The following is a 26,459-nucleotide window of genomic DNA, read 5'->3' on the forward strand; positions in this document are numbered from 1 at the left end:
TTACATTTATATAGCGCTTTATCTAAACACCCCAAGTGCTTCACAATGAAGGGGGGGGGGGACTTACCTCAACCACCACCAATGTGTAGCACCCATCTGGGTGATGCACAGCAGCCATTTTGCACCAGAACACTCCACACACATCAGCTTGAGAGGGAAGAATCATTGAGCCAATTACACAGGGGGATGATTAGTTGGGCAGATGGAGAGAGCCAGGTTGGGAATTTGCCAGGACACTGGGGGACCCTCTACTCTTTGTGATAAGTGCCATGGGATCTTTAATGACTACAGTGAGTCAGGACCTCGGTTTAATGTCTCATCCAAAGGACGGCATCTCCTACAGCACAGTCCCGTCACTGCACTGGGAATTTTGTTGTTTTATTAGGACCAGAGGGAAGACTGCCCCGTACTGGCCCACCAACACCACTTCCTGCAGCAACCCAGTTTTCCCAGGAGGTCTCCCATCCAAGTACTAGCCAAGCCCATGCCTGCTTAGCTTCTGTCCTTCAGCAGAACCAGGGTACATGTTGGTATGGCTGCCAGCATACCTGGCAAGTATCGTGATTATTTTTCAGAGCAAAACATTACTCAACAAGAGTAGCTTTATTATTTATTTACCTAAAGAAATCATATTTTGACAACATAATGGAAATTTCAAAAACACCAAGAGTAGTGGACAGACATGGCTGGGCAGACAGCAGTGGGTCAGGTTTCCCTGAAGCATCCTGACACAAGTAGTTCGCTGTCCCACTAAAAGTCAAGGAAGACGACCTTATTACCAGTTGCAGATTCACTGCTCCCAAGTCCTTCTGGTAATGGTTAACTTTACTGAAGGAAAAGAAATGTAGTCGCATTATAAAACAACACAGCCAAAATATCACCTCTGGTCACATTTTGTCACAAGTTCACTTCATCTTGAAGTCTTGAGGTCTGCAATGAAAAAAGAGAAAAAATATTTCAGAGGCATGCTAAACAAAAGAAAAGCATCCCCACACAAATAAGAGGAAGCGACCTTTGAGGAACCAGACAGATCTTATCTTTTTCTCTTTTCTAAAGTAGACCAGCCTCTTGAAGTGTTTTCCCCCTTTAATTTAGAGCACAGATAGAAGTAGATGGATGTTATCAGGGCAAGCTGTGTTACTTTTAATAAAAAGCAATGTTCCTCAAACCATTCCTGAAAATTTTAGCGATGTGGTAGGGTGCATTATCTTGCTGAAAGAGGCCATTGCTATCAGGGAGTACTGTTGCCATTAAAGGGTGTTCTTGGTCTACAATGATGTTTAGGTAGGTGGCACGTGTCAAGGTAACATCCACATGAATTTCAGGACTCAGGATTTCCTAGGAAAACCTTGCCCAGAGCATCACACTGCCTCCGCCGGCTTGCCTTCTTCCCATAGTGCATCCTGGTGCCAGCTCTTCCCCAGGTAAATGACCCACATGCACCCAGCTGTCCACATGATGTAAAAGACAATGTGATTCATCAGACCAGGCCACCTTCTTCCATTGCTCCATGGTCCAGTTCTGATGCTCACGTGTCTGCTGTGGGCCCTTTCGGCAGTGGACGGGTCATCATGGGCGCTCTCACCAGTCTGCGGCTACACAGCCCCATACACAGCAAGCTGTGATGCACTGTGAGTTCTGACACCTGTCTATCATAGCCAGCATTAACTTTTTCAGCAATTTGAGCTACAGTAGCTCTTCTGTGTGATCGGACCAGATGGGCTAGCCTTCGCTCCCCACACGCATCAATGAGCCTTGGGCACCTATGACCCAGTCACTGGTTCACCAGTTGTCCTTCCTTGGACCACTTTTGGTAGGTACTGACTAATGCACACCAGGAACACCCCTCAAGACCTGCCGTTTTGGAGATGCTCCGATTCAGTCGTCTAGAAATCACAATTTACCCTTGTCAAAGTAGCTCAGATCCTTACACCTGCCCATTTTTCCCACTTCCAACACTTCAACTTCAAGAACTGACTGTTCACTTGCTGCATATTATATTCCACCCCTTGATGGTTGCCACTGTGACAAGATAGTCAACGTTATTCACTTACCTGTCAGTGGTTTTAAAGTTTTGGCTGATCAGTGTACACTGAGCCAACGACAATACGCACAACATTAAAACCTGGTGTCTCGATGGAATGAAAAAAACGAGTACATATTCTGTGCAGAACCACTTCAAATTAGTGGCGATGTAAAGATTAATTAGCAGTTTATTTGAATATGATCTCAGCTTTCTGGCTCAAGTCAGCTGATCTCTGGATCAACCAATTGTATGACCATTGCCAAATTTCAAACGTCTGTTATTATATATTACATACCTAGATGTAAACACACACTCACACACACACACACACACAGGCATGTATTAACTACACAACAATGTGCCTTGATATAAAGTGCCAAGCCAGTAGATTGTGTTGTCTTAGAACCATGAAACATTTAGTTGACATGACTGTTATCTATAATGGAGCAGTTAGTGAACACTGATTGTGATGAACAGCACACAAGTGAGTTCGCAGTGAGTTCATCTCTTGTATAGCATCATTGGCTCTACTAACTGAATGACATGAATTTGCTGCAGCAGCATCATCAACAAGGTAAAGTCAATGTGGGCCACAGTCTGCTACGTTTTTCAGTTCGGTCATTTTTACCATAAGGTTAAACCCTATCAGATAATTCAGACAGTGTTGTCCTTGGCAAACTCTTCTTATTTGACTTTTGAATATTTAACAATGTTTGCATAAACATTTTGGCATTCATTGTGGTGTCCTGTGTACTAATTGTCCTCAACTCTAATATGGTACTCCAAAAGGAGGTTAAAACAAGTGCCAATAATTATTTTCAAATACTGTATGAGCCATTATAGACATCCAATATAAACATGGAAGGTAAAAAAAAAAATCATGACAACAGGACCTTAAAACGTTAGCGCTCACAGTGCTGCAGGGCCTTTTCATTTATAGTATCCACTAAATTATGTTTACAGATATAATGAATAATTGTAACATCAAGAATTATGTAATAGAAAGAATTACATGATTGCTTATAGTTATCTGACAGGGGTGATCCTGCTTTTTGTGATGGAGACACTGACGACACTCAGGCGACATAACTTTCAGCTCTGCGTGTTCAGACCGGTGCTGAGTGGAGAGGCAGGTGAATGATCCTGTTAACCCATCAGTGATGTTTCATGCAGATGAGGCCCAAGAAATGACACAAAACTACATCATCATGCCAGCAAACCAAAGGTCAGGTTCAATGTCAGTCTAATCTCCATCCAGAAAATACTTCACCTAGAAAAGCAATGAATCTGATTATACCGAAAACAGATGCTCCCTTGCCTTTCGTAAGCATCCATGTGAAAAACCTAATTTCTAAAATGGCATCTTTTTTAGGGACTGGGGAAAAAAATAATTTACTTTCTCTATTGATGCCTGATCTGTCATTTTACAATATAGTTCCACACGTTCGGCTAAGGCCTTGGATCATCAAATGCTTTTTTTTTTCTCTCTCTCTCTCTACATGAATGACAATATCAGCAATAAATTGCAATGGAGGAAAAGGGGAAAAAACTGAAACATAACATATTCCTACAGGACAACATTAGAAAACTACAGAAGCTATTGTGAAGATGAAGGGCCCACAATAAAGCCCTTTGGGCTAAAGTGCTTGACAACAGTAAAATGCAGAATGGCCGCAAACTCTAACCTTTCAGGGATGCTCACAGGATACTTAGGGATGTGATCATTAGAGCAAACGGAAAGCACGGATCCAAAAACAAGGAAAAGCAGAACATGTAATAGCATCCCTAGATACTAAATCAGTGTCGACCTTGTGCTGGACTTAAACAGGTACAGTGTCATTTCACCTCTAAACCAATTGGATGTTTTGTTTTGTTTTTTTCCTACACAGATGCGAATCATGCATGTTTTAAAATAAGTTTTCTTGGTTTCTGAGGCACATTCAACATAATCGTAGTTAAGCACGTGTAAGGAATGTTCATTGCTGCAAAATATGATTCAACCATAATGACCAAGCACAAAGTTGCAAACAACTGCCTGTTTTGCTTTATCACAGGACTTGGCGTAATGTTTGTTTATGACAGTGTCCTAAGAGCAGGTTGTTTACATATACGGGGGGGGGGGGGGTTTACATATACAAGGGGAATTTCCATCCATCCATTATCCAAGCCCTGCTCTCAGGGTCACGGGGATGCTGCAGCCTATCCCAGCAGGCCCTGGGCGGCAGGCAGGGAGACACCCTGGACAGGCCGCCAGGCCATCACAAGGCTACTAGGGGAATTTATTCCCAATATTAGGGGCGGTCTGGCAGTAATATTCAAGGCCAGTACTGAGGTTCAAACCAACAACCCTTCAACTACTAGGACGTTCCCTGTACATTCACGTCAGCTGACCAGCAGACCTTGACCTCTGAACCATGGGGACTTTGCTGAACTGTGTAACAAGGCACAGTTCAATATCACCCCCTCTTGGTCACTCTTGGTTTGCGCAGGGTTGCATGACGCAAAACTACAAAAGCTCGGCTTAAACTATGAGAGCCTATTGGTGTGTTCTTGCACACTTTTTTTTTTTTGATGAGGCCTAGACCAAGAAAAACTCTTTCAAGGTAAGGGAACTGACCATTCATCCAGAAAAGTGCCTCTTTCATTTTTCATTCCAAAACGTGCCTCTTTCAAAGTTATAAATTGGGGTTACAACCAGAATAAGGTTAGGGTTGGTGTGAAGATTAAGGGAAGGTATGTAGTTGTTATGTTCAAGTCTTACGGTATGAATACGATTAACAATTAAATGAATATGAGTATAGTAATACATATGTAAGTGTGCAAGTCTGTTTTTTTCATAAGAAATCTAACAGCTTTTACCTGACCTCTTAACGTATGACCATGAAAACAAGCGCATTTTGATCTGGGTTTTTTGAGGGGTTTTTTTTGTTTGTTTGTTTTTTAGGAGGACCTTAGAGGACATGAAAAGCAGCACTCACTAAAACACAGGCACTAAAAATGTGTTTGATGGGAAGAGAGACCAGAAAAATATGACTCAACAATCCAGGCATTCCAGTGTACCAAGTTTGATTGTGTGTTTGTGTCTCCATACAGACTCAAGAGTGCAGGGAAAGCATTATCTCCCCCCTTGTTTACATGGCCCTGTCTGTACCTACACATACTTGTGCATGTATATAGCTGGCACAAATGTGTACAAGCGTGCCTGTGTTTCTGTGGATAAGGTTAATGTTAGTGTGTGCGTATGTGAGTGTATAACTACATACGGGGTCCACAGTCTAGGGAAGGCGTCTATTTCCTCCTGCGTGTACTCGCTGAGCTTCCTGGGGATTATTCTGGGCTGGGGCAACTCTTCTGTCAGGTTCACTAGGATGTCTGGAGGGAGCACCTGGAATGCAGAGGGGATTGAGTTGAGAAAAAGTAAAACGGATCAGGAACGGAAGGAGACGGGAGGAAGCGAAGGCAAAGAAGCGGAAGAGAGGAAATCGCAGGTGGACAGTAGAGCGGAGAAGAATATAGAGCAATGAGAAAGGAACAAAGGTAAGTTTGGATAAAGAGAGGAAACAGGTAGCGGTGACCGTTGCAGCTCAGGGTGATATAGACTGCATTTTAATATGCCAGGGTTACCCTGGTAGTAAAATGCAATCTGTATCTACATAAACTGCCCGAATGATGAATAAGTGCCATTGGATTTACATGCGTTCTTGCTGACTATATTCTCTCCACACCGTGTTTGGATCTAATTTTTCAGGCGCCATATACAACATATGAGGATCTGGGAAGGTGGAAAATTTGTTTGTCAACAAAAGCAAATATTGCACATTTTCTTTTTGCTTTTACTTTGGTGCGAAAGAGGTCTTCTTTTATGCATCAGGGAGGTGATACTGATTTTTTTCCTCTGCTCTGGCCTTCCTTTCTTACTGAGGTAAACAAACTGCACAGTGTGCTTTATGCCTGGCTGAAATATTATCACACCCGCAGAGGTGCTCTCACAGATGGGATCACATTCCGAACACAAGCATTTCAACCTTGTATTGACATATGTTTTTATAACCCAGCCGCTGAGGATGCACAAGCCAGTGCATCCTTAGTGCCGGTCCCAAGCCCGGACAAATGGGGAGGGTTGCGTCAGGAAGGGCATCCGGCGTAAAATCTTTGCCAAATCAAATATGCGGATCATAAATAAGACTTACATACCGGATCGGTCGAGGCCCGGGTTACCAACGACCGCCACCGGTCTGTTAACCAGCAGGGTGTCGGTGGAAACTATGCTACTGTTGGGCGAAGGAGAAGGAGAGGGGGAAAGCATGTCCAGAGGCAGCTAGAGAGGAGGAAGGGTAGGCATGTGGAGGTGAGAGTTGGAACTTTGAATGTTGGCACTATGACTGGTAAAGGGAGAGAGCTAGCTGACATGATGGAAAGAAGAAAGGTAAGCATACTGTGTGCAAGAGACCAGGTGGAAGGGGAGTAAGGCCAGGAGTATCGGAGGTAGGTTCAAACTCTTCTACCATGGTGTGAATGGGAGGAGTAATGGGGTAGGGGTAATTCTGAAGGAAGAGTATGTCAAGAGCGTGCTGGAGGTGAAGAGAGTGTCAGACAGAGTGATGAGTATGAAGCTGGAAATTGAAGGTTTATTGCTGAATGTTATCAACGCATATGCCCCGCAAGTTGGGTGTGAGATGGATGAAAAAGAAGAATTCTGGAATGAGTTGGACGACATGGTGGAGAGGGTACCCAAGGAGGAGAGAGTGGTGATTGGAGCGGACTTCAATGGACATGTTGGTGAAGGGAACAGAGGTGATGAGGAGGTGATGGGAAGGTATGGAGTCAAGAAGAGAAATGTGGAAGGACAGATGGTGGTGGATTTTGCGAAAAGGATGGAAATGGCTGTGGTGAATACATATTTCAAGAAGAGGGAGGAACACAGGGTGACGTACAAGAGTGGAGGAAAGTGCACACAGGTGGACTATATCTTATGTAGAAGGCGCCATCTAAAAGGGATTGGAGACTGCAAGGTGGTGACAGGGGAGAGCGTAGCTAGGCAGCATCGGATGATGGTCTGTAGGATGACTTTGGAGACCAAGAAGAGGAAGCGAGTGAAGACACAGCCGAAGATCAAATGGTGGAAGTTGAAGAAGGAAGACTGTTGTGTGGAGTTCAGGCAGGAGTTAAGACAGGCACTGGGTGGTAGTGAAGAGTTGCCAGATGGCTGGAAAACCACTGCAGAAATAGTGAGGGAGACAGCTAGGAAGGTACTTGGTGTGTCATCAGGACAGAGGAAGGAAGACAAGGAGACTTGGTGGTGGAATGAGGAAGTACAGCAAATTATACAGAGGAAAAGGTTGGCAAAGAAGAAGTGGGATAGTAAGAGAGATGAAGAAAGTAGACAGGAGTACAAGGAGATGCAGCGTAAAGCAAAGAGAGAGGTGGCAAAGGAAAAGGCGTATGGTGAGTTGTATGACAGATTAGACACTAAGGAAGGAGAAAAGGACTTGTACCGATTGGCTAGACAGAGGGACCAAGCTGCAAAGGATGTGCAGCAAGTTAGGGCGATCAAGGATAGAGATGGAAATGTGCTGACAAGCGAGGAGAGTGTGCTAAGAAGGTGGAAGGAATACTTTGAGGGGCTGATGAATGAAGAAAATGAGAGAGAGAGAAGGTTGGATGATGTAGGGATAGTGAATCAGGAAGTTCAGCGGATTAGCAAGGAGGAAGTGAGGGCAGCTATGAAGAGGATGAAGAGTGGAAAGGCAGTTGGTCCTGATGACATACCTGTGGAGGCATGGAGATGTTTAGGAGAGATGGCAGTGGAGTTTTTAACTAGATTGTTTAACACAATCCTGGAAAGTGAGAGGATGCCTGAGGAGTGGAGAAGAAGCATACTGGTACCGATTTTCAAGAACAAGGGCGATGTGCAGAACTGTAACAACTACAGAGGTATAAAGTTGATCAGCCACAGCATGAAGATTTGGGAAAGAGTAATAGAAGCTAGGTTAAGAGGAGAGGTGACGATCAGCGAGCAGCAGTATGGTTTCATGCCACGAAAGAACACCACAGATGCGATGTTTGCTTTGAGAATGTTGATTGAGAAGTATAGAGAAGGCCAGAAAGAGTTGCATTGTGTCTTTGTAGATTTAGAGAAAGCTTATGACAGAGTGCCGAGAGAGGAGGTGTGGTATTGTATGAGGAAGTCAGGAGTTGCAGAGAAGTATGTAGGAGTGGTGCAGGATACGTATGAGGGAAGTGTGACAATGGTGAGGTGTGCGGTTGGAATGACAGATGGGTTCAAGGTGGAGGTGGGATTACATCAAAGATCGGCTCTTAGCCCTTTCTTGTTTGCAATGGTGATGGACAGGTTGACGGACAAGATCAGGCAGGAGTCTCCATGGACGATGATGTTCGCGGATGACATTGTGATCTGTAGCGAGAGTAGGGTGCAGGTTGAGGAGAGCCTGGAGAGGTGGAGGTATGCACTGGAGAGAAGAGGAATGAAAGTCAGTAGGAGGAAGACGGAATACCTATGCGTGAATGAGAGAGAGGACAGTGGAATGGTGAGGATGCAAGGAGTGGAGGTGACAAAGGCATTTGAGTTTAAATACTTGGGGTCAACTGTCCAAAGTAACAGGGAGTGCAGTAGAGAGGTGAAAAAGAGAGCGCAGGCAGGTTGGAGTGGGTGGAGAAGAGTGTCAGGAGTGATTTGCGACAGAAGGGTATCAGCATGAGTTAAAGGGAAAGTTTACAAGATGGTTGTGAGACCAGCTATGTTATATGGTTTGGAGACAGTGGCACTGACGAAAAGACAGGAGGCGGAGCTGGAGGTGGCAGAGTTGAAGATGCTAAGATTTTCACTGGGAGTAACGAAGAAGGACAGGATTAGGAACGATTATATTAGAGGGACCGCTCAGGTTGGACGGTTTGGAGACAAAGCAAGAGAGGCAAGATTGAGATGGCTTGGACATGTGTGGAGGAGAGATGCTGAGTATATTGGGAGAAGGATGCTGAATATGGAGCTGCCAGGGAAGAGGAGAAGAGGAAGGCCAAAGAGGAGGTTTATGGATGTGGTGAGGGAAGACATGCAGGTGGCTGGTGTGACAGAGGAAGACGCAGAAGACAGGAAGAAATGGAAACGGATGATCCGCTGTGGCGACCCCTAACGGGAGCAGCCGAAAGTAGTAGTACTGACATATGTTTTTATCAATACTTACAAAGATATCCAGGTGCAGACAGTCAGATATTCTAATTAGAGACCAGTGTGGGTGGGTCCTGAGTTTAATGCTATGTTCAATAATAACCACTGCCAAAAGCTATTGGTTGAAATAGAGGGCAGGCAAAGTTAATATAAATACTAATCTACTACTACTACTACTTTCCGTCGCTCCCGTTAAGGGTCACCACAGCGGATCATCTGTTTCCATCTCTTCCTGTCCTCTGCATCTTCCTCTGTCATGCCAGCCACCTGCATGTCCTCCCTCAACACATCCATAAACCTCCTCTTTGGCCTTCCTCTTTTCGTCTTCCCTGGCAGCTCCATATTCAGCATCTTTCTCCCAACATACCCAGCATATCTCCTCCACACATGTCTAAACCATCTCAATCTTGCCTCTCTTGCTTTGTCTGCAAACCGTCCAACCTGAGCTGCCCCTCTTATATACTCATTCCTCATCCTGTCCTTCTTCATTACTCCCAACAAAAATCGTAGCATCTTGAACTCCGTCACCTCCAGCGCCGCCTCCTGTCTTTTTTTCAGTGCCACCATCTCCAAACCATATAACATAGCTGGTCTCACAACCATCTTGTAAACCTTCCCTTTAACTCTTGCTGGTACCCTTCTGTCGCAAATCACTCCTGACACTCTTCTTCACCCACTCCATCCTGCCTGCACTCTCTTCTTCACCTCTCTTCCGCACTCCCTGTTACTTTGAACAGTTGACCCCATGTATTTAAACTCATCCACCTTCATCACCTCTACTCCTTGCATCCTCATCATTCTGCTGTCCTCCCTCTTGTTCACACATAGGTATTCTGTCTTGCTCCTACTGACTTTCATTCCTCTTCTGTCCAGAGCATACCTCCACCTCTCCAGGCTCACCTAGACCTGCACCCTACTCTCACTACAAATCACAATGTCATCCACGAACATCATAGTCCACGGAGACTCCTTCCTGATCTCGTCCGTCAACCTGTCCATCACTATTGCAAACAAGAAAGGGCTAAGAGTCGATCATTGATGTAATCCCACTTCCATCTTGAACTTATCCGTCACGCCTACCACACACCTCACCACTGTCACACTGCTCTCATACATATCCTGAACCACTCCTACACACTTCTCTACCACTCCCAACTTCCTCATACAATACCACACCTCCTCTCTTGGCACCGTCATATGCTTTCCCTAAATCCACACAAAGACACAATGCAACTCCTTCTGGCCTTCTCTATACTTCGCAATCAACATTCTCAAATCAAACATCGCATCTGTGGTGCTCTTTCATGGCAGGAAACCATACTGCTGCTCACTAATCGTCATCTCTCCTCTTAACCTAGCTTCTATTACTCTTTCCCATATCTTCATGCTGTGGCTGATCAACTTTATACCGCTGTAGTTACTACAGCTCTGCACATCACCCTTATTCTTGAAAATCGGTACCAGTATACTTCTTCTCCACTCCTCAGGCATCCTCTCACTTTCTAAGATTGTGTTAAACAATCTAGCTAAAAACTCCACTGCCATCTCTCCTAAACATCTCCATGCCTCCACAGGTATGTAATCTGGACCAACCACCTTTCCACTCTTCACCCTCTTCAGAGCTGCCCTCACTTCCTCCTTGCTAATCCACCACACTTCCTGATTCACTATACCCACATCATCCAACCTTCTCTCTCTCTCTCTCATTTTTTTTCAATCATCAGCCCCTCAAAGTACTCCTTCCATCTTCTCAACACACTCTCCTCGCTTGTCACCACATTTCCATCTCTATCCTTCATCGCCCTAACTTGCTGCACATCCTTAGCAGCTTGGTCCCTCTGTCTAGCCAATCGATACAAGTCCTTTTCTCCTTCCTTAGTGTCTAACCTCTCATACAACTTTTCCTTTGCCTTCGCCACCTCTTTCTTCACTTTATGCCGCATCTCCTTGTACTCTTGTTTACTTTCTTCATCTCTCTGACTATCCCACTTCTTCTTTGCCAACCTCTTCCTCTGTATACTTTCCTGTACTTCCTCATTCCACCACCAAGTCTCCTTGTCTTCCTTCCTCTGTCCAGATGACACACCAAGTACCTTCCTAGCTGTCTCCCTCACTATTTCTGCAGTGGTTGCCCAGCAACTCTTCACTACCACCCAGTGCCTGTCTTAACTTCTCCCTGAACTCCACACAACAGTCTTCCTTCTTCAACTTCCACCATTTGATCTTTGGCTCTGCCTTCACTCTCTTCCTCTTCTTGATCTCCAAAGTCATCCTACAGACCACCATCCAATGCTGCCTAGCTACGTTCTCCCCTGTCACCACCCTGCTGTCTCCAATCCCTTTCAGATCGCACCTCCTGCATAAGATATAGTCCACCTGTGTGCACCTTCCTCCACTCTTATACTTCACCCTGTGTTCCTCCCTCTTCTTGAAATATGTATTCACCACAGCCATTTCCATCCTTTACGCAAAATCCACCACCATCTGTCCTTCCACATTCCTCTCCTTGACACCATACCTACCCATCACCTCCTCATCACCTCTGTTCCCTTCACCAACATGCCCATTGAAGTCCCCCGCAATCAACACTCTCTCATCCTTGGGTACACTCTCCACCACTTCATCCAACTCACTCCAGAATTATTCTTTCTCTTCCATCTCACACCCAACTTGTAGGGCATATGCACTGATAACATTCATTATCACACCTTCGATTTCCAGCTTCATACTCATCACTCTGTCTGACATTCTCTTTACCTTCAGAAAACTCTTGACATACTCTTCCTTCAGAATTACCCCTAGCCCATTTCTCCTCCAATCCACACCATGGTATAAGAGTTTGAACCCATCTCTGATACTCCTGGCCTTATTCTCCTTCCACCTGGTCTCTTGCACACACAGTATACGTACCTTTCCTCTTTACATCATATCAACCAGCTCTCTCCCTTCATCAGTCATAGTGTCAACAATCAAAATTCCAACTCTCACCTCCACACTCCTACCCTTCCTCCTCTCCCGCTGCCTCTGGACATACCTTCTCCCTCTCCTCCTTCGCCCAACAGTAGCATAGTATCCACCGGCACCCTGTTTCCCAGTACCGGTGGCAGTCGTTGGTAACCCAGGCCTCAACTGATCTGGTATGGAAATCTGATTTATGATCCGCATATTTGATTTAGCAAAGGTTTTACGTTTGATGCCTTTCCTGATGCAACCCTCCCTATTTATCCGGGCTTGGGACCGGCACTAAGAACACACTGGATTGTGCATTAGGGGGCTGTCAAAATTGGCCAAAAATTATGTTCAGTTATTCCTTCCAAAAAAACAAACAAAAAAACCCACAAACACATAGGTTCGAACCCATTCGAATATATTTTTGCACATGTCCATAAGAGGGTAAACCAATACAACAAGAGACATAAGTACTTGTACAGGTATATTTATTTCAACGCAAACATGTCTTTTAAAAGGACTACATACCTACACATTACAAAATGCACAAATAGAATAATGTCTTATACTGTAAAACTTTAAATTTAAAGACCATATACCTCCCTCTCTCTCTGCGCTGTGGTTAGTGCTCGAGTGAGAAATGAAAACGCGCTGTCTCTCGGAGCGAGATGAATGATTCGTAATTGAGGTTATTCGATAACCCAATTTTTATACAGATTAGGTAACATTCACACTGGTTTAAATAAACAATTTGATAGTATTTTTCCATTATTCTCTATAGCACAGCCCATCAACTATACGGATCTACCTCATGTCCTTGCATATGAATGAAGTAAGTTTCTTCGTGCAAGCCTCTTGTCATGCTGCAGATAGCAAGCTTGTGGTGGACAGTGTAAAATATGAATGGAGACATGGCTGTTTGGGTGGCATTCCGGACGGACATCAGACCATGCTCATTTAGATGCACATTTTCGAGATGTGCCCTCAAGTTACTAGTGGTGGAATGGTAAGATAACTGTAGCTTACATTGCTTTCATACGACTTTATCTCAAGGTTCCACAATTTTTCCATTTTCTGACCAAAATCTGAAATATCTTCAAATGGGGCATTTTAGATTGTTTGGAGTGAAAATCACTCTCTGTGGCCAAGTTGGGTTGTGAACTCCCTGCCATCTTTACTACACGGTTGTTGCTGAATTATTCGCTTATTTCAGCTCGACCTAAATTTCATTTTCAACCAATGAAAGTGACATTGTGTGACTCCCATGCGTCATGCAGCGTATTTAGTGCAGAGGCCAAGGCTATCGTGAGAATTCGCAAGGCAGACAGCCGTGGTAGTGCTGCTTTTTTTTTCACAAACAAATATTCAGTTTCACACTCGAATGTCTGGGGTTTTTTTTTTTTTTTTTTACAATTCGGTTATATATTCAAGTTTGGATTATTCATTGACAGCCCTATTCCGCATCCTCGGTGGCTGGGTATTACTATTAATACTAATATTAATACTAAAGTCTGATAGCAAGGGCCTAATGATGCATTATAATAAATCATGAATAACGGTATCAGATGACACTTATAACCACTATCTTTTTGCTCTGTGACACATACAGTTCCTTGGTTAGCATGGATGTCTAAAATGCAGGGATTCTGAGCAATTGAACCTCTTTGAACGACTTAAGACTGAAAGACATAGGGAAGGAGTGCACTTACATCCTCAGGAAAGAGGTGCAGTCGCTGCATCATGGTACGTCTGTGCAGAGTCTTTGGCAACATTCCATATATGGCCAACTTCACTATCTGGTAGGAGGGAGCACATTCAATAAGATTACGACAAAGAAAGAGCAGAAGACAAGAGACTTTTACAGGGTGGCAACCCATACACAGTCAACATGCTTGCTGTACTGGACAGCCGATATAGTCTCCCATGTAGAGAATATGTTTCATGACCAAGAGATCATGTCAAAAAATAAGATTTTGATAAAACAATCAGATGTTTGTTGCATTTTTTTTAAATAAAACTTTAGAATGAGTCTATGAGATATACCAGGTTTCAGCAAAAGACTGATGAGCTGGCAACACAATCATGAGTTTAACTTGGATGGAGTTACTGGACAGAAATATTGGCTGGAGATGTTGGAAAGAGGTCATGCTGACAAATCACTACATCTGTCCAGTTCCATCTTCTGTCTCCAACCCTCCAAAACTCACTGTAACTAAACTGCCATCAGGATGCAAGACTGAGGTCAGTGGCTTGGCTAAAATCCCAATCTGCACAGAGGTACTTTCTTGAAGTACCTCTGTGCCACAAAGTACCACTTCAAGAAAGTAATTTCAAGAAAGTAATTTCTGGTTTTCATAAAATATGGGTTGGGAACCCACATGGGTCGCTAGCCGACTTCTGGTGGTTTTCCACATGTCAATACTAATAATTGGTTGTTTAGACACCATAAAAGCAGTGCTGAAAACATTTATGAGTCAGTTCTCGCTATTCCTCATTTTGTTGTTGTGGTGAACATGTAATGTTGATCCTGGACAGTCCCGTTATCATCACACAAAACTGCCATCAGTCCTAGACTGCTGAGTACAACATTCAGGTTTGTCCATCCATCCATTACCCAAGCCGCTTATCGCAACTGGGGTCACGGGCTGCTGGAGCCTATCCCAGCAGTCAGTCGGCGGCAGGCGGGGAGACACCCTGGACAGGCCGCCAGTCCATCACAGGGCCGACACATTCAAACCTAGGGACAATTTAGTATGGCCGATTCATCTGACCTACATGTCTTTGGACTGTGGGAGGAAACTGGAGCACCCGGAGGAAACCGGGGCACCCGGGAATGACCCCCAAGGTTGAACAACACCGGGGTTCAAACCCAGGACCTTCTTGCAGTGAGGCGACCACGCGAACCACTACATCACCGTGCTGCCGCATTCAGGTTTGTGACCATAGGAAATTAAAATCTGACCCCCAGGTTCCAAGCATGACAGGCATAAATGGGATGTAATTTAATAGCAGTCTGGTGAGAGTTAAAGCAATTTCACCACATTGCTGATAAAAAATAAAATAAAATAAAAAATCGAATACTGTATAAGTATTCTTTGGAAACAGACTTTTAACTTCAACCTCACTTTGGGATGTCAAACAAAATGTTACGTCATGGTTATAAACAACTGAATGGACTAATATAGGACTGGCAGTCTAGAACATGACTTCTTTTGAAATGCAATAGGCTTCTTCTAGATGTTATAACATAGAAATCAAATAGTGGCTGTGAGTGGTATGTCAAGTATTTAGGTCACATCAGTGAAGCAGTGTACGCAATCATCTCTGTGTTCAAAGAGCTGTCAAGCCAAGCTCTACAATTCCTGGAAATAAAAAGTCATTAACCTTAAACCATAAATACACGATTTAACCAAGATCCAGCAGTCATTCGCAAAGTGACATTCACACACAGGTTTTAAGGCAGCGACCTCCCCCACCATCACCAACACCAAGCCACTGTGGTTTGATCGCATTACTCTCTGTATGACGTTAATATGCAAGAACAGCACATACACAGGGAGGGATGAGCGTCAAACCAGTGGAAATCTCCTTTGCACAGTAGCGCTGAGGTAGAAATTAGACTAATCTTTATGAATGTCAGTTTAATCATTTATGCAGTATCATACAAACCCAAATTATGCATCAGTGTCATATTTGAGGGTTTTGAATATGTAGTGTGCAAATAATGATAAAAAAAGGTAGCATAACCCACAATGGGACTTACAGCTTTTGGGTCTTTTAGGTGGAGCTGGGTAGCTGTGACTTGTTTGAATCCTCCTGGATACCTTTGGGGGAGACATACAGAGCTTATCCTGTCTGTCTTTTACTTGTTGAACTACACTGACATTAATACCTCTCCATTCTGTTAACACTCTGTTAGATAATGAGATGAAACGTAAGGGCTTAAACATTTCTTTAACATGTTTGCATCCCAAACACTCTGACACCAGTATGACCAACTACTATAAATAACAAACACAAACATGGCAATAACAGTACAACCAATGGGATCCACTAAAAACCCTGTAGCTTAAGTTCTCTCATTAACTACAGCACTTTGTGATTTTGGTAGATTCTAAATGAGCTCAAGCCAGACCAGCTGCTATGCTGTATGGACACTTTGATAAAGGACTGAGGATATCATCTTCAGTTTGATTTAGAACTTCAGATTCATGAACAATGTCAATTCCTTTCCCTTGGTATATTTTTTAAATCCAAAGGTACTAAATACATTTACCACTTGTGAACAGCGTGGGTATTGCTTGCCAAGACCAACAACAACTAACAGACACTGACAGACATTAAACTTCTAACACAAGTATGTTTGTTCACAACCTTAAGAGTGAGTGCCACCATACTACAAAAGTATAAAAAGGAAACTGGATTGTTCATACATAAAACAGCATGTGATAACTAAATTCCCCCGTAAGCCAGAAAAAGTCTGTGTCCAAGATGGGTGTGCCACACAATCCTGAAAAAATCTAAAAACTGAGGAAAAAACTGGAAGGTAGGGTTTAAACAAAGGAATGTGAGAGGGAGGGAAAATAGCTATTATTTGGTAAATAAATACATAATTACCCAGTGTGTGATGAGTAGACTTTCTGTTCCCATTTATTTCCAGAGAAGGCAATGTGTCTAGTGTTCATTACCACCACATGGTCACCACAGTCACCTAAAATGGAATGAGAAAGACAATTTTTGGTCAGATGGAAACAGATATCAGACCTGGACCAAATAGAATTCACACACAATTCTTAGTGTTCATAATGTGTACTTCAAGAACATACTTCAAGCAATGTCCTGACTGAAGTACCAGAGGTTTGCTCCAATATGTGCTTGGTCAAAAAAGGACACCGAATGATACTTTCAAATACAGTGATTTAATGTGATTATAATTAACTCGTGGCCACTCGTGTTATTTTCTACAGAAAACCTGATCTATCTGCCGACTATGTGGGCAAAACAAATATTTGGCTTAAGTTTAACAGACAGATGATAAGACAGACATAGCTAGCCAACACACTTTATGCAAAATATAAGAAATAAAGATTCAGTGATAACTGGTAAATAAAGATGTATTTATCAAAACCCATAAAAGTTTGAGAATGGCTTTGGAGATTCTATTCTGATCCTCTATTGCCATCATGTGTCCATTCCATGCTAAAGCAACAATAAACTCATCCTGGGCAGGGCCTTACATTTTCATAACGTTAAAAAAAATGTACGTGTAAAACCTGTAATGTATAATACATGTAAATTTTCATTTGTGTGGTAGACTTTACTCACTCAGTGCATGGTAAATGGGCTTGTGTTTCCCCTGTAATCTAACAGAACACAAGGCGGCTACCTTCCCAGGAGGCTGCATTCTGGCATCAATTAGGAACCATGAACGAGCAAAGGTCGCCCATTGCTAAGAGGAGAGAGGAGGAGTAAGATTAAATCAAAAGAACAACATGATCTCTGGCAAGGTTGAATAGTATCATTGCCCACACGGTCGCTTTAATGTAATGATGGTGTTAGCACTCTTAACCCTGTTATTTGTATATTCACTATATGTATTACAGCTGTGCGATATGACCAAAATCTCATGTCCCGATAAGATAACGATACATATCACAATATAGCACATTTCCTGTAAATTCAATGAATGAATAGTTTCTGGTCCATGCCACCCCCCAGCATATGCCCACACTGCATGTGTGTGTGTGTGTGTGTGTGTGTGTGTGTGTGTGTGTGTGTGTGTGTGGAGGGGCAGCCCGATCCTCGCTGAGCCACAGAGAGCAGAGGAGAGTAACGCAACCATAAATGACTGCAAAACGCAGAAGAATCTCTCACACTGAGCTAAAATGAAATGAGTGCACATACATTAGGTAAATAACAAATAAACATAGTCTCTGCTGCATTTTGCTGTCATTTATGGTCCTGTTAGCTTCTCATCTCCTCTCCTCTGCTCTCTTTTTCACTGTGGGCAGGGATCAGCCCCTCCACACATGAAGCTCAGCGGAGCAGAGGTGAAACAGACAGCAGTGGAGAGTTGAAGATCACTACACTATTTACATTACTGTAAGTTCAATAAAAGCTGTGTGAGTAAAAAGCCAATAAGAGTAGTTTATTAATGTAATCCGTGCAAAAGATGGGCAGACTCCAAATGATGAAAAGTACTGCCGTAGAATTTTATTTTCAACACAACAAAATAAACAATAGAACATAATATGAAACGATAGGCGTTTCTCTATCGTCACATGATACATATTGTCATATCGCACAGCCTTAATATGTATTATTACGTTTATATCAGTTGACACACTTCTACATGTATGCCACCCCGTCTGTATTGATATAAATCTTATGTAAATGTTACCATCATTGGCCAATGGATCTAGTAATCCATCTTGAAGGTTTATACTGTACAATTCTGCTTCAATTAACAATCTTTAATGCTTTAAAACGTTTTTACTGCCATTTTATGCATATGCATGTCTGCTGTAATTTCAGATACATTTAGAGTTATTCATCCACATTTCTTTACTCAACATGTTTAAGTGCTGTGATATTGTTGGTTCAATTTAGTGATGCTATGTGTGTATCTTCATATACATACTTATAAACTTCTGCCATCCACACTTCCGGCTTAGTAGTGTGATGCTGAACTTGCACAACTTACATGTCATTATGCCTGCAATTTCTATATTCACTTCATTTCATTTACAATACGTGTTTCTTGCGTTGCTGTGCTGGGTTCATTATGGTTCATATCTCCCTTTTTCTTTATCTTTGCACCATTTTTATCTTGACATTATCCTGTTGTCTGCTGCTGCAACGATGCGATACCCCAGCAGGGATCATTCGAATTTAATCTCAATGACATTCGGGAACCACAGTCAGCTGAGAGTTGTCACTGTTGTGAGTCGCTCACAAACTTACACACGACATCTGATTCAAAGAAAGTTGAATCAGTTCATCTAGACACAACGTTTTGTCCAGATGAACTGATTCAAATTTCTTTGATTTTCTTACCTGGATTATTGAGCATGCATAAAGACATGACACCTGACTGAAACAATGACTGTCGGGCTATAATGTGCACGACGAATAATGAGCATGGCCCTTATCTCATTAGCAAGAAAAATACGTTAGTAAACATAAACACTTTGTGTTACATACACGGCAAAATATGGCCAATGTCTCTGTGGTAGCAGACTAGCTAACGTATGAACGCTGTCATTACGAGAGCTGTGCGTGAAGATTTTACAGTATTCTTTAACACCGATGTTGGGGACTGTTTCATACGGGCACACAGCGTAGTGCAAAGTATGTAAAATTACCTGAGCGGATCTGGAAAAACTCGACATATTCGGTGAACTAGTTACAGATCCTTGTGAGATTTGACCCTCAACGTGAGCGACACGGAAAGTCCGTTTGAGATTGAAACATGGTGATCCTAAACATTGTTCCTAGAAACATATTTTTTCCATCACAGAGAGAATTTCGCTACAATATTCTAGATTTTACTCATACATTTTTTATATATTTTTTCAATGTATATATTTATTACAAATGTTAAAGAATGTTTATTTTTTTATCAGGATCTCTTCTGCGTTGAGTTTCATTTCCTAGACGACTCTATTTTGTTGTCGCACCGTCAGACCAAATCGTTCATTTCCTTTTTACAGTTAAAAGCGCGCGGGCTTGACAGCGACCGAGAAGTCAAGATAACGTTTATGAGAGAAAACCTCACATTTATATAGAAAACGAAAACGACAGAAATGAGAAATCTGGAGGAAGTGACGGCAACTCTGCGGATCGCCAAGCTTGAAGAGGATGATTTGCAGAAAACAATCCATTGTCTGTCTTTTGGGCAGAACGTTTCGTCCTCCGACTACTGCTTGATGGAGCTGGATGACACGCTGTGTAAACACATTGAAGCCGGTGAAAGGTAACAACATTACAAAATGACGTTAGGCTACTCGGTGTTTCCGATCACTGCATACCCCATGTAATTTACTAGTGGGTCTACTACGGTGTATTCACTTCTGTTTTGTATCTCAACAATGATCAGCCTGGGATTATCATGAATCAAACCAGTCCACTTCTTTTTGGGGGGGGGGTAAATCATAACCAACGGGTATGACATACTGTACATAACTTGTGTACAGTAATTTTTGTTTAAAAAACTAGTCATGGGTTTACAATGGATATCGAAAAGATAATGGACATACAATAAATGTGTCTCCCTCAGCTATGTTAATAAGAACAGAAGAAAAGACGCTTCAGTGATAAATAAGTATGCCACTTCTGTCAGTCTTTTTTTCAGTCCAAATTAATATGGCTTCACAATGTGCAACCCATTCTTGTTTGCAATGGTGATGGACAGGTTGACAGACAAGATCAGACAGGAGTCTCCTTGGACTATGATGTTCGCGGATGACATTGTGATCAGTAGTGAGAGTAGGGTGCAGGTTGAGTAGAGCCTGGAGAGGTGGAGGTATGCACTGGAGAGAAGAGGAATGAAAGTCAGTAGGAGCAAGACGGAATACCTATGCATGAATGAGAGGGAGGACAGTGGAATGGTCAGGATGCAAGGAGTGGAGGTGATGTAGGCATATGAGTTTAAATACTTGGGGTCAACTGTCCAAAGTAACGGGGAGTGCAGGAGAGAGGTGAAGAAGAGAGTGCAGGCAGGGTGGAGTGGGTGGAGAAGAGTGTCAGGAGTGATTTGTGACAGAAGGGTACCAGCAAGAGTTAAAGGGAAGGTTTACAAGATGGTTGTGAGACCAGCTATGTTATATGGTTTGGAGACAGTGGCACTGACGAAAGGACAGGAGGCAGAGCTGGAGGTGGCAAGAGTTGAAGATGCTAAGATTTTCGCTGGGAGTGACGAAGAAGGTCAGGATTAGGAATGATTATATTAGAGGGACTGCTCAAGTTGGACGGTTTGGAGACAAAGCAAGAGAGGCAAGATTGAGATGGCTTGGACATGTGTGGAGGAGATATGCTGGTTATATTGGGAAAAGGATGCTGAATGTGGAGCTGCCAGGGAAGAGGAAAAGAGGAAGGCCAAAGAGGAGGTTTATGGATGTGGTGAGGGAAGACATGCAGGTGGCTGGTGTGACAGAGGAAGATGCAGAAGACAGGAAGAAATTGAAATGGATGATCCACTGTGGTGACCCCTAACGGGAGCAGCTGAAAGTAGTAGTAATGTGCAACCCATCCATCCCGCGACACTGAGAGCAGGATAAGCGGTTCGGATAATGGATGGATGGATGAATATGGCTTCACAATGTGCAACCCTCAAACACCAATACACAGCAATAAAGTCATTGCTTTATTCTCTACATCCCTATTATTCACTGTCTTTTTCTCCCATTATCACATCTCTTTTCCAATACGAGTTCACCTTCACACCTGATGAGGTCTAACCTTCAATCAACAAATGCCTGACTGAGCAGTTAACTGGTCTCTTCAACTTGGTTGATTACTGTATCATTTTCCAAGGACGCAATATTTTCCTTTCACAGAGCACGAGCATGAAGCTCTCCAGGTGCTCCTGAGTTTGTTTGTTTTTATCCCAAACACAAGTATAAAGAAGCTCCTTTCAAAGGCATGCATGATTGAAAGAGTTCACAGAAAGTTGTAGGCCTGCAGACTACAGATCATGGCTGTAATAGCTTTAACATTCAATTACAGATAAGTAATGTATCATTAAATAACTACTTTAGTACATGACACTTCATTTTTTTTGTAAATACTTCTTACATGTCTCACATTCTTCATACATGTGATCTTATGACTGATTAAAGTGATCAGGCTTTGTGTGCAGTATGGTGGTCACACAGCATAACATTAGGAGAGCAATAATGGTAGACCTTATAGAGATGTTGTCAATTATAACTGATTATAGATGTTGGTATTTCTGCTTTACTAGTCTGGTGATTAGAGGGGATAAGAATGAACGTGCAGTGTTATGTAGTGCTGACAAGACCTACGATCTGAAGATGGCTGACACATCAAATCTACTGATGTTTGTACCAGGATGCAAGACACCAGACCAACTTACTGACAGCCAAGACAACTCTCATCTGGTGCACACACAGGTATAGAAATTATATATGCACCCTTACACAATTGACTCATTAAGTGAGCCTGGCATGGTGGTTTGTCTGACATATAATACACAAGTCTATATAGTTAAATGGGTACACATAGGACATACAGTTACATGTTATTTGTAACATGCATGCACTAACAAAATAATTTTTCTGTTGTAGATCTGGGGGTTCTGTAACAGTTACTGGGAGCTGAGGAAACAGCGCCCTAAACTAAAGAAACTTAAGAAGATTTTGTTGGAGAATCCGTATGAAGGGCCTGTTTTTACAGGGCAGGAGGAAAACACTGAACACAGGGTAAATCAGTATTCTGTGGTATGCTTTCAAATCAATTTTGGGTGAAGTCATTTATTACATATCCCACTGGGTTATCAGTGGTTTACCACCTACTATAGGAGGCCAAAAGAGAGTAGGCAACACATTATGGCATCCTACTTTATTGAATCTTAGTCTTTCCTCTTACAGTGGTATCCTAGGTACAAGTTGCCCTCGTAGCATTTTATCAGGCACTGTAGTCTTTTCTTTTTTTTCTTTTTTTTTTAATAAATTTATTTCTGATTTTTCCCCTTTTTTTTTCTCCCAATTTAGTGGCCAATCGATCCCTATTTTAATTCAAACACCCACCCTCGTACTGCATGCATTCGCCAACTGCATCTCTCCGGCCGGCAGTCTCGAAGGAGACCACCTCCCCACTTTCGTGACAAGGCGACTCCAGGCCGAACCACTGTTTCTTCCGACACACACAGAGACGCATTCACGTGACGAACACAAGCCGACTCCGCCCCCCTCCCGAAGACAGCGTTTGCCAATGATTGCTGCTTCATCGAGTCCGAAAATAGTCGGATCTGACGAGACCGTGGCGCGAACCCCAGTCCCCAGTGGGCAACTGCATCGACACAAAGCCGAATGCTTAGACCGCTACACCACCGCGGACCCGTCTTTTGTTTTTTAAATGGCAGAAAAAGCAAAAACTTAGAGCCAAACAGCCTTTGTCTTTCAATTCTGATTTTAAGATGATCCTTTCCACTTTTTAAAAGCTGAAAAGCATCTGATCCTTCCAAACACTTTCTCTCTTGCAGTAATTGTGCTTAATTGATGCACTAATCCCTATTAGGAATCTGGTTTGAAAAAGGACATTTCTTTTCTCTACTAGACAGCTCGTTAGTAATGCAAATCATCACTTTGATTTTTTACTGATTTTTTTACATTGATTTTTACTGAGTATTAAATTATTTTTAAAATAAATTTCAAAGTTTTGAGTGCTGGAATTTGAATGTTTTTGAGTAAACAGTTTTCCTATTTATTTTGCCAGTACACCATGCTGGATCTACTGGAGAGGATACAGGCCAGTGAGGAGGAGATACAGACCCACCTACAGGCTATCCATGCCTGTCAGATAGATGGTAGGTTTTAGCCACAAGTGTACGCATGTTCGAAAGCTGTTTTTACAAGATAGATAAAACTGTCTTTGGGATGCACCCTAGAGCAACTGCATATGCCACCACATTTCTCAGCATCTTTCTCTCTGATTTTTCTTATCATTTGCCACTTCAGCAGTTGCACAACAGAAGATAAACCTAAGAAACATTCAGTAACAGACTGTAATTTCTTGTCTTTTAGGGTACTGGCGTGTACTGGACTTTGACTATGAGATAAAGCTGCTAAGTCATGTAGCTCAGCTTGTGGATTCTGAGTCATGGTCCTTTAACAAGATTCCACTGGAAACCTGTCTTGTGGAATTAGGCCCTCTGGAGCCTAAGTATGTTTACAAATAAGACATTTGATCATACTAGCTGTAGAGACTTAATACTAAATAAAGTCATTTGTGAATCCCATTTGTGAATCCCATAATCACAATAAGTCTATTTCAGTCCCAATTCAGGAGAAAGTGCAATGCTGAAAACTAGACAGGAATAGAGTATTTGTTTGGTAGAGAACGTTGCTAGCAATGTTGGATAGGAAGTTTGCAACTACATAACAATGCTATTGAGGTTATACTGGACAAATATTTGAGACGACATGATTTTCACTCAACTCAGCAGATCGTCTGTCTTGTCCACTACTACAGTTTTCATCTGTAATATTTTTTTTCCTCTATTTTGCACTTGCAGGGAAATGATTGAGCACTGTCTGAACTGCTACGGAAAACGCTCCATTGAGAATGGTAAGATTATTGATCTAGGCCTATATGTCATATTCAACAACACCCATTTATTCTTCATTAACGAAAAGGGACAATGTGGAGCACTGGAGCCATCCCATAGGTTGTGAATTGACAGTTGATCATAATTTCTACCCTCTCTATGTGCCTGTCATCCTTTCCCACCTGTTCCATACCCCCAAAACAGACGAAGTGTTTTATGCATTGGATGAGGATAAAGTTTGTCAGGCCATGGCCCTGGTACTGCTACAGAATGCTTCTAAGTTTAACCTGAGGGAGTTTCAGGAGGTCTGGCAGCAGAGTGTCCCAGAGGGCATGGGGACGAGGCTGGACCAGCTTAAGGTTAGTGTCTACCTCTCTTTAGATGCAACTTGTAACTTATTGTAGTACAGCATTTAAAACTGCATAATATTAACAAAATGACAGGTCAATGGAGAAGGTGATCTCTGACTGGATTTTTATCCATATCTTCCAGAGCCTCGCCCTGGTGGACTGTAGCTCTTCTCCAGAGACCATCTCTCTGCTGCGGGTTGAGGATCTTCCAGAGGACACTCAAGAGCGCTTCAACCACCTCTTCTCCCTCCGAGAGAAATGGACAGAGACAGACATAACTCCATACATACGGTTAGTGTCTTTTATTACATTCGTGAAAAAACAAGATAAATGTGCACTGTTTATGGGAAAATAAAAGAGGAGACACTGATAGTGGCAAGGACAACAACACTTTGTGTGCATTGCAAAGTAAAACTTATATTCATAAGTAATAATGTCATTTAAAACAGCAATAGACTTGTGACAAGATCGCCTATTCATTAAGTAATATTAGGTGACATTTGTTTGATAACAACTACTGAAATGTTTCTAGTGGTTTTGAATTTACTTGTAATATCAGTGCTCTCTCTTTCTCTCCCCCTCTCATTCAGGGACCTGTGTGGAGAGAAACAGACGACTGGAGCGCTCCTGACCAAGTACGCTCGATCCTCTATGCAAAACGGGGTCAAAGTCTTCAACTCAAGAAGGCCCGTGGCAATCTGAAAACAAAAGTAAACCCCTACAGAGGACTACCTGTTTCAATTTTGAAACTTTTTTGGAAGTTTTTATTTCTAGAACACTTGGCATGCTGTGTAGAGTCATCTTTTATGTTTTTTTCCTTGACAGTCCATGACAATGGCAAAAATGTCTGCATTTTTCAATGATTTTTTTTTTTCCTTTACCGGGAGGCTGTGCTTGCTGCAATTTAGCAAACTGGCTGTTTATCGAAGTGTCTATAACTGAATTTCATATTGTTTGACTATTCCTGTAACTAAATCCAAAGCTAATTTCTGTTATTTACTTTTTGATTTTGTTGATGTTATAATGTAATAATGTTAAATTCTGGCAATGAATAAGCTTTTAAATTGGGCTGTCTAAGTATACAAGCAGCTGCTTTGATATTGAATTAAACTACAAAACTTGAGTGGTGCAAGACATATTTCTGAGCATTTGTGACAGTGTACCTACCCTATGTTAATGTTCTCCAAAACCACTTTTCCTCCATGAAACCCCACCTGATTGAGAAGCAAGTATCTCTAAGCGTTTTTACACAGAGGTCCCACAATACTGCCGTAATGAAGACCCGTCTTTACGCTGGCTTTGTTCTTTTAGACTGAACCAAGCAAAGGCAGCATAATGACACCCCAGTGTGTGATTTTACATAGTATGCCGGCGTTGCGGCACACAGAAATCAATTTGGCTTTGTGACTACTCCACTGTCAGCTTGGCGCCAAAACAACAATGACCCCCCCCCTCCCTCCCCCCCATTCTGTGTTAGTACCTTTTACACAGAACGGCCAGACAGCTTACTGGTGCAATGTTCCTACCTTGAAAATGCTGTTTAAAAAGCCTCCCTGTGTGCCTGCTGAGGGTGCAGACTCTGTGAGAAACAAAAAGAACAACAATACAGACAGCTCGCAATCAGTTTCCCCCTTGACTACCAAAACTTCAGTTTATAGA

The 26,459-nt window shown here is 42.5% G+C and overlaps 2 protein-coding genes across 2 annotated transcripts; one reads left to right on the plus strand and one right to left on the minus strand.

Moving 5' to 3' along the window:
• Positions 1 to 603: 603 nt before the first annotated feature.
• Positions 604 to 19,608, minus strand: mrpl13 (mitochondrial ribosomal protein L13). The gene is made up of 7 exons (XM_056286723.1): positions 19,526 to 19,608; positions 17,487 to 17,610; positions 16,779 to 16,872; positions 15,925 to 15,985; positions 13,871 to 13,957; positions 5,290 to 5,411; positions 604 to 930 (listed from the first exon to the last, which is right to left on the minus strand). Exons 1-7 carry the CDS (start codon positions 19,550 to 19,552, stop codon positions 906 to 908), a joined length of 540 nt encoding a protein of 179 aa, XP_056142698.1. The 5' UTR covers positions 19,553 to 19,608; the 3' UTR covers positions 604 to 905.
• A 272-nt stretch (positions 19,609 to 19,880) lies between these two features.
• Positions 19,881 to 25,923, plus strand: dscc1 (DNA replication and sister chromatid cohesion 1). Its single transcript, XM_056286721.1, has 9 exons — positions 19,881 to 20,136; positions 22,126 to 22,294; positions 22,469 to 22,603; positions 23,619 to 23,709; positions 23,927 to 24,065; positions 24,418 to 24,470; positions 24,655 to 24,809; positions 24,943 to 25,091; positions 25,391 to 25,923. Exons 1-9 carry the CDS (start codon positions 19,967 to 19,969, stop codon positions 25,500 to 25,502), a joined length of 1,173 nt encoding a protein of 390 aa, XP_056142696.1. The 5' UTR covers positions 19,881 to 19,966; the 3' UTR covers positions 25,503 to 25,923.
• Positions 25,924 to 26,459: the final 536 nt, after the last annotated feature.

Source organism: Lampris incognitus, chromosome 9 (assembly GCF_029633865.1).
Source record: "Lampris incognitus isolate fLamInc1 chromosome 9, fLamInc1.hap2, whole genome shotgun sequence".
NCBI lineage: Eukaryota > Metazoa > Chordata > Actinopteri > Lampriformes > Lampridae > Lampris > Lampris incognitus.

Bases quoted from the DNA above. Each gene is read 5' to 3' on its own strand.
- dscc1 (XM_056286721.1), top strand. From the start codon at position 19,967: ATGAGAAATCTGGAGGAAGTGACGGCAACTCTGCGGATCGCCAAGCTT. The intron at 24,810-24,942 runs GTTAGTGTCTAC...CATATCTTCCAG, and splicing joins CGAGGCTGGACCAGCTTAAG to AGCCTCGCCCTGGTGGACTG. The intron at 25,092-25,390 runs GTTAGTGTCTTT...CCTCTCATTCAG, and splicing joins GACATAACTCCATACATACG to GGACCTGTGTGGAGAGAAAC.
- mrpl13 (XM_056286723.1), bottom strand. From the start codon at position 19,552: ATGTCGAGTTTTTCCAGATCCGCTCAG. The intron at 17,611-19,525 runs GTAATTTTACAT...CTCTCCTCTTAG, and splicing joins GTTTTTCCAGATCCGCTCAG to CAATGGGCGACCTTTGCTCG. The intron at 931-5,289 runs GTATGTAGTTAT...TTTTCATTGCAG, and splicing joins TTCCCTAGACTGTGGACCCC to ACCTCAAGACTTCAAGATGA.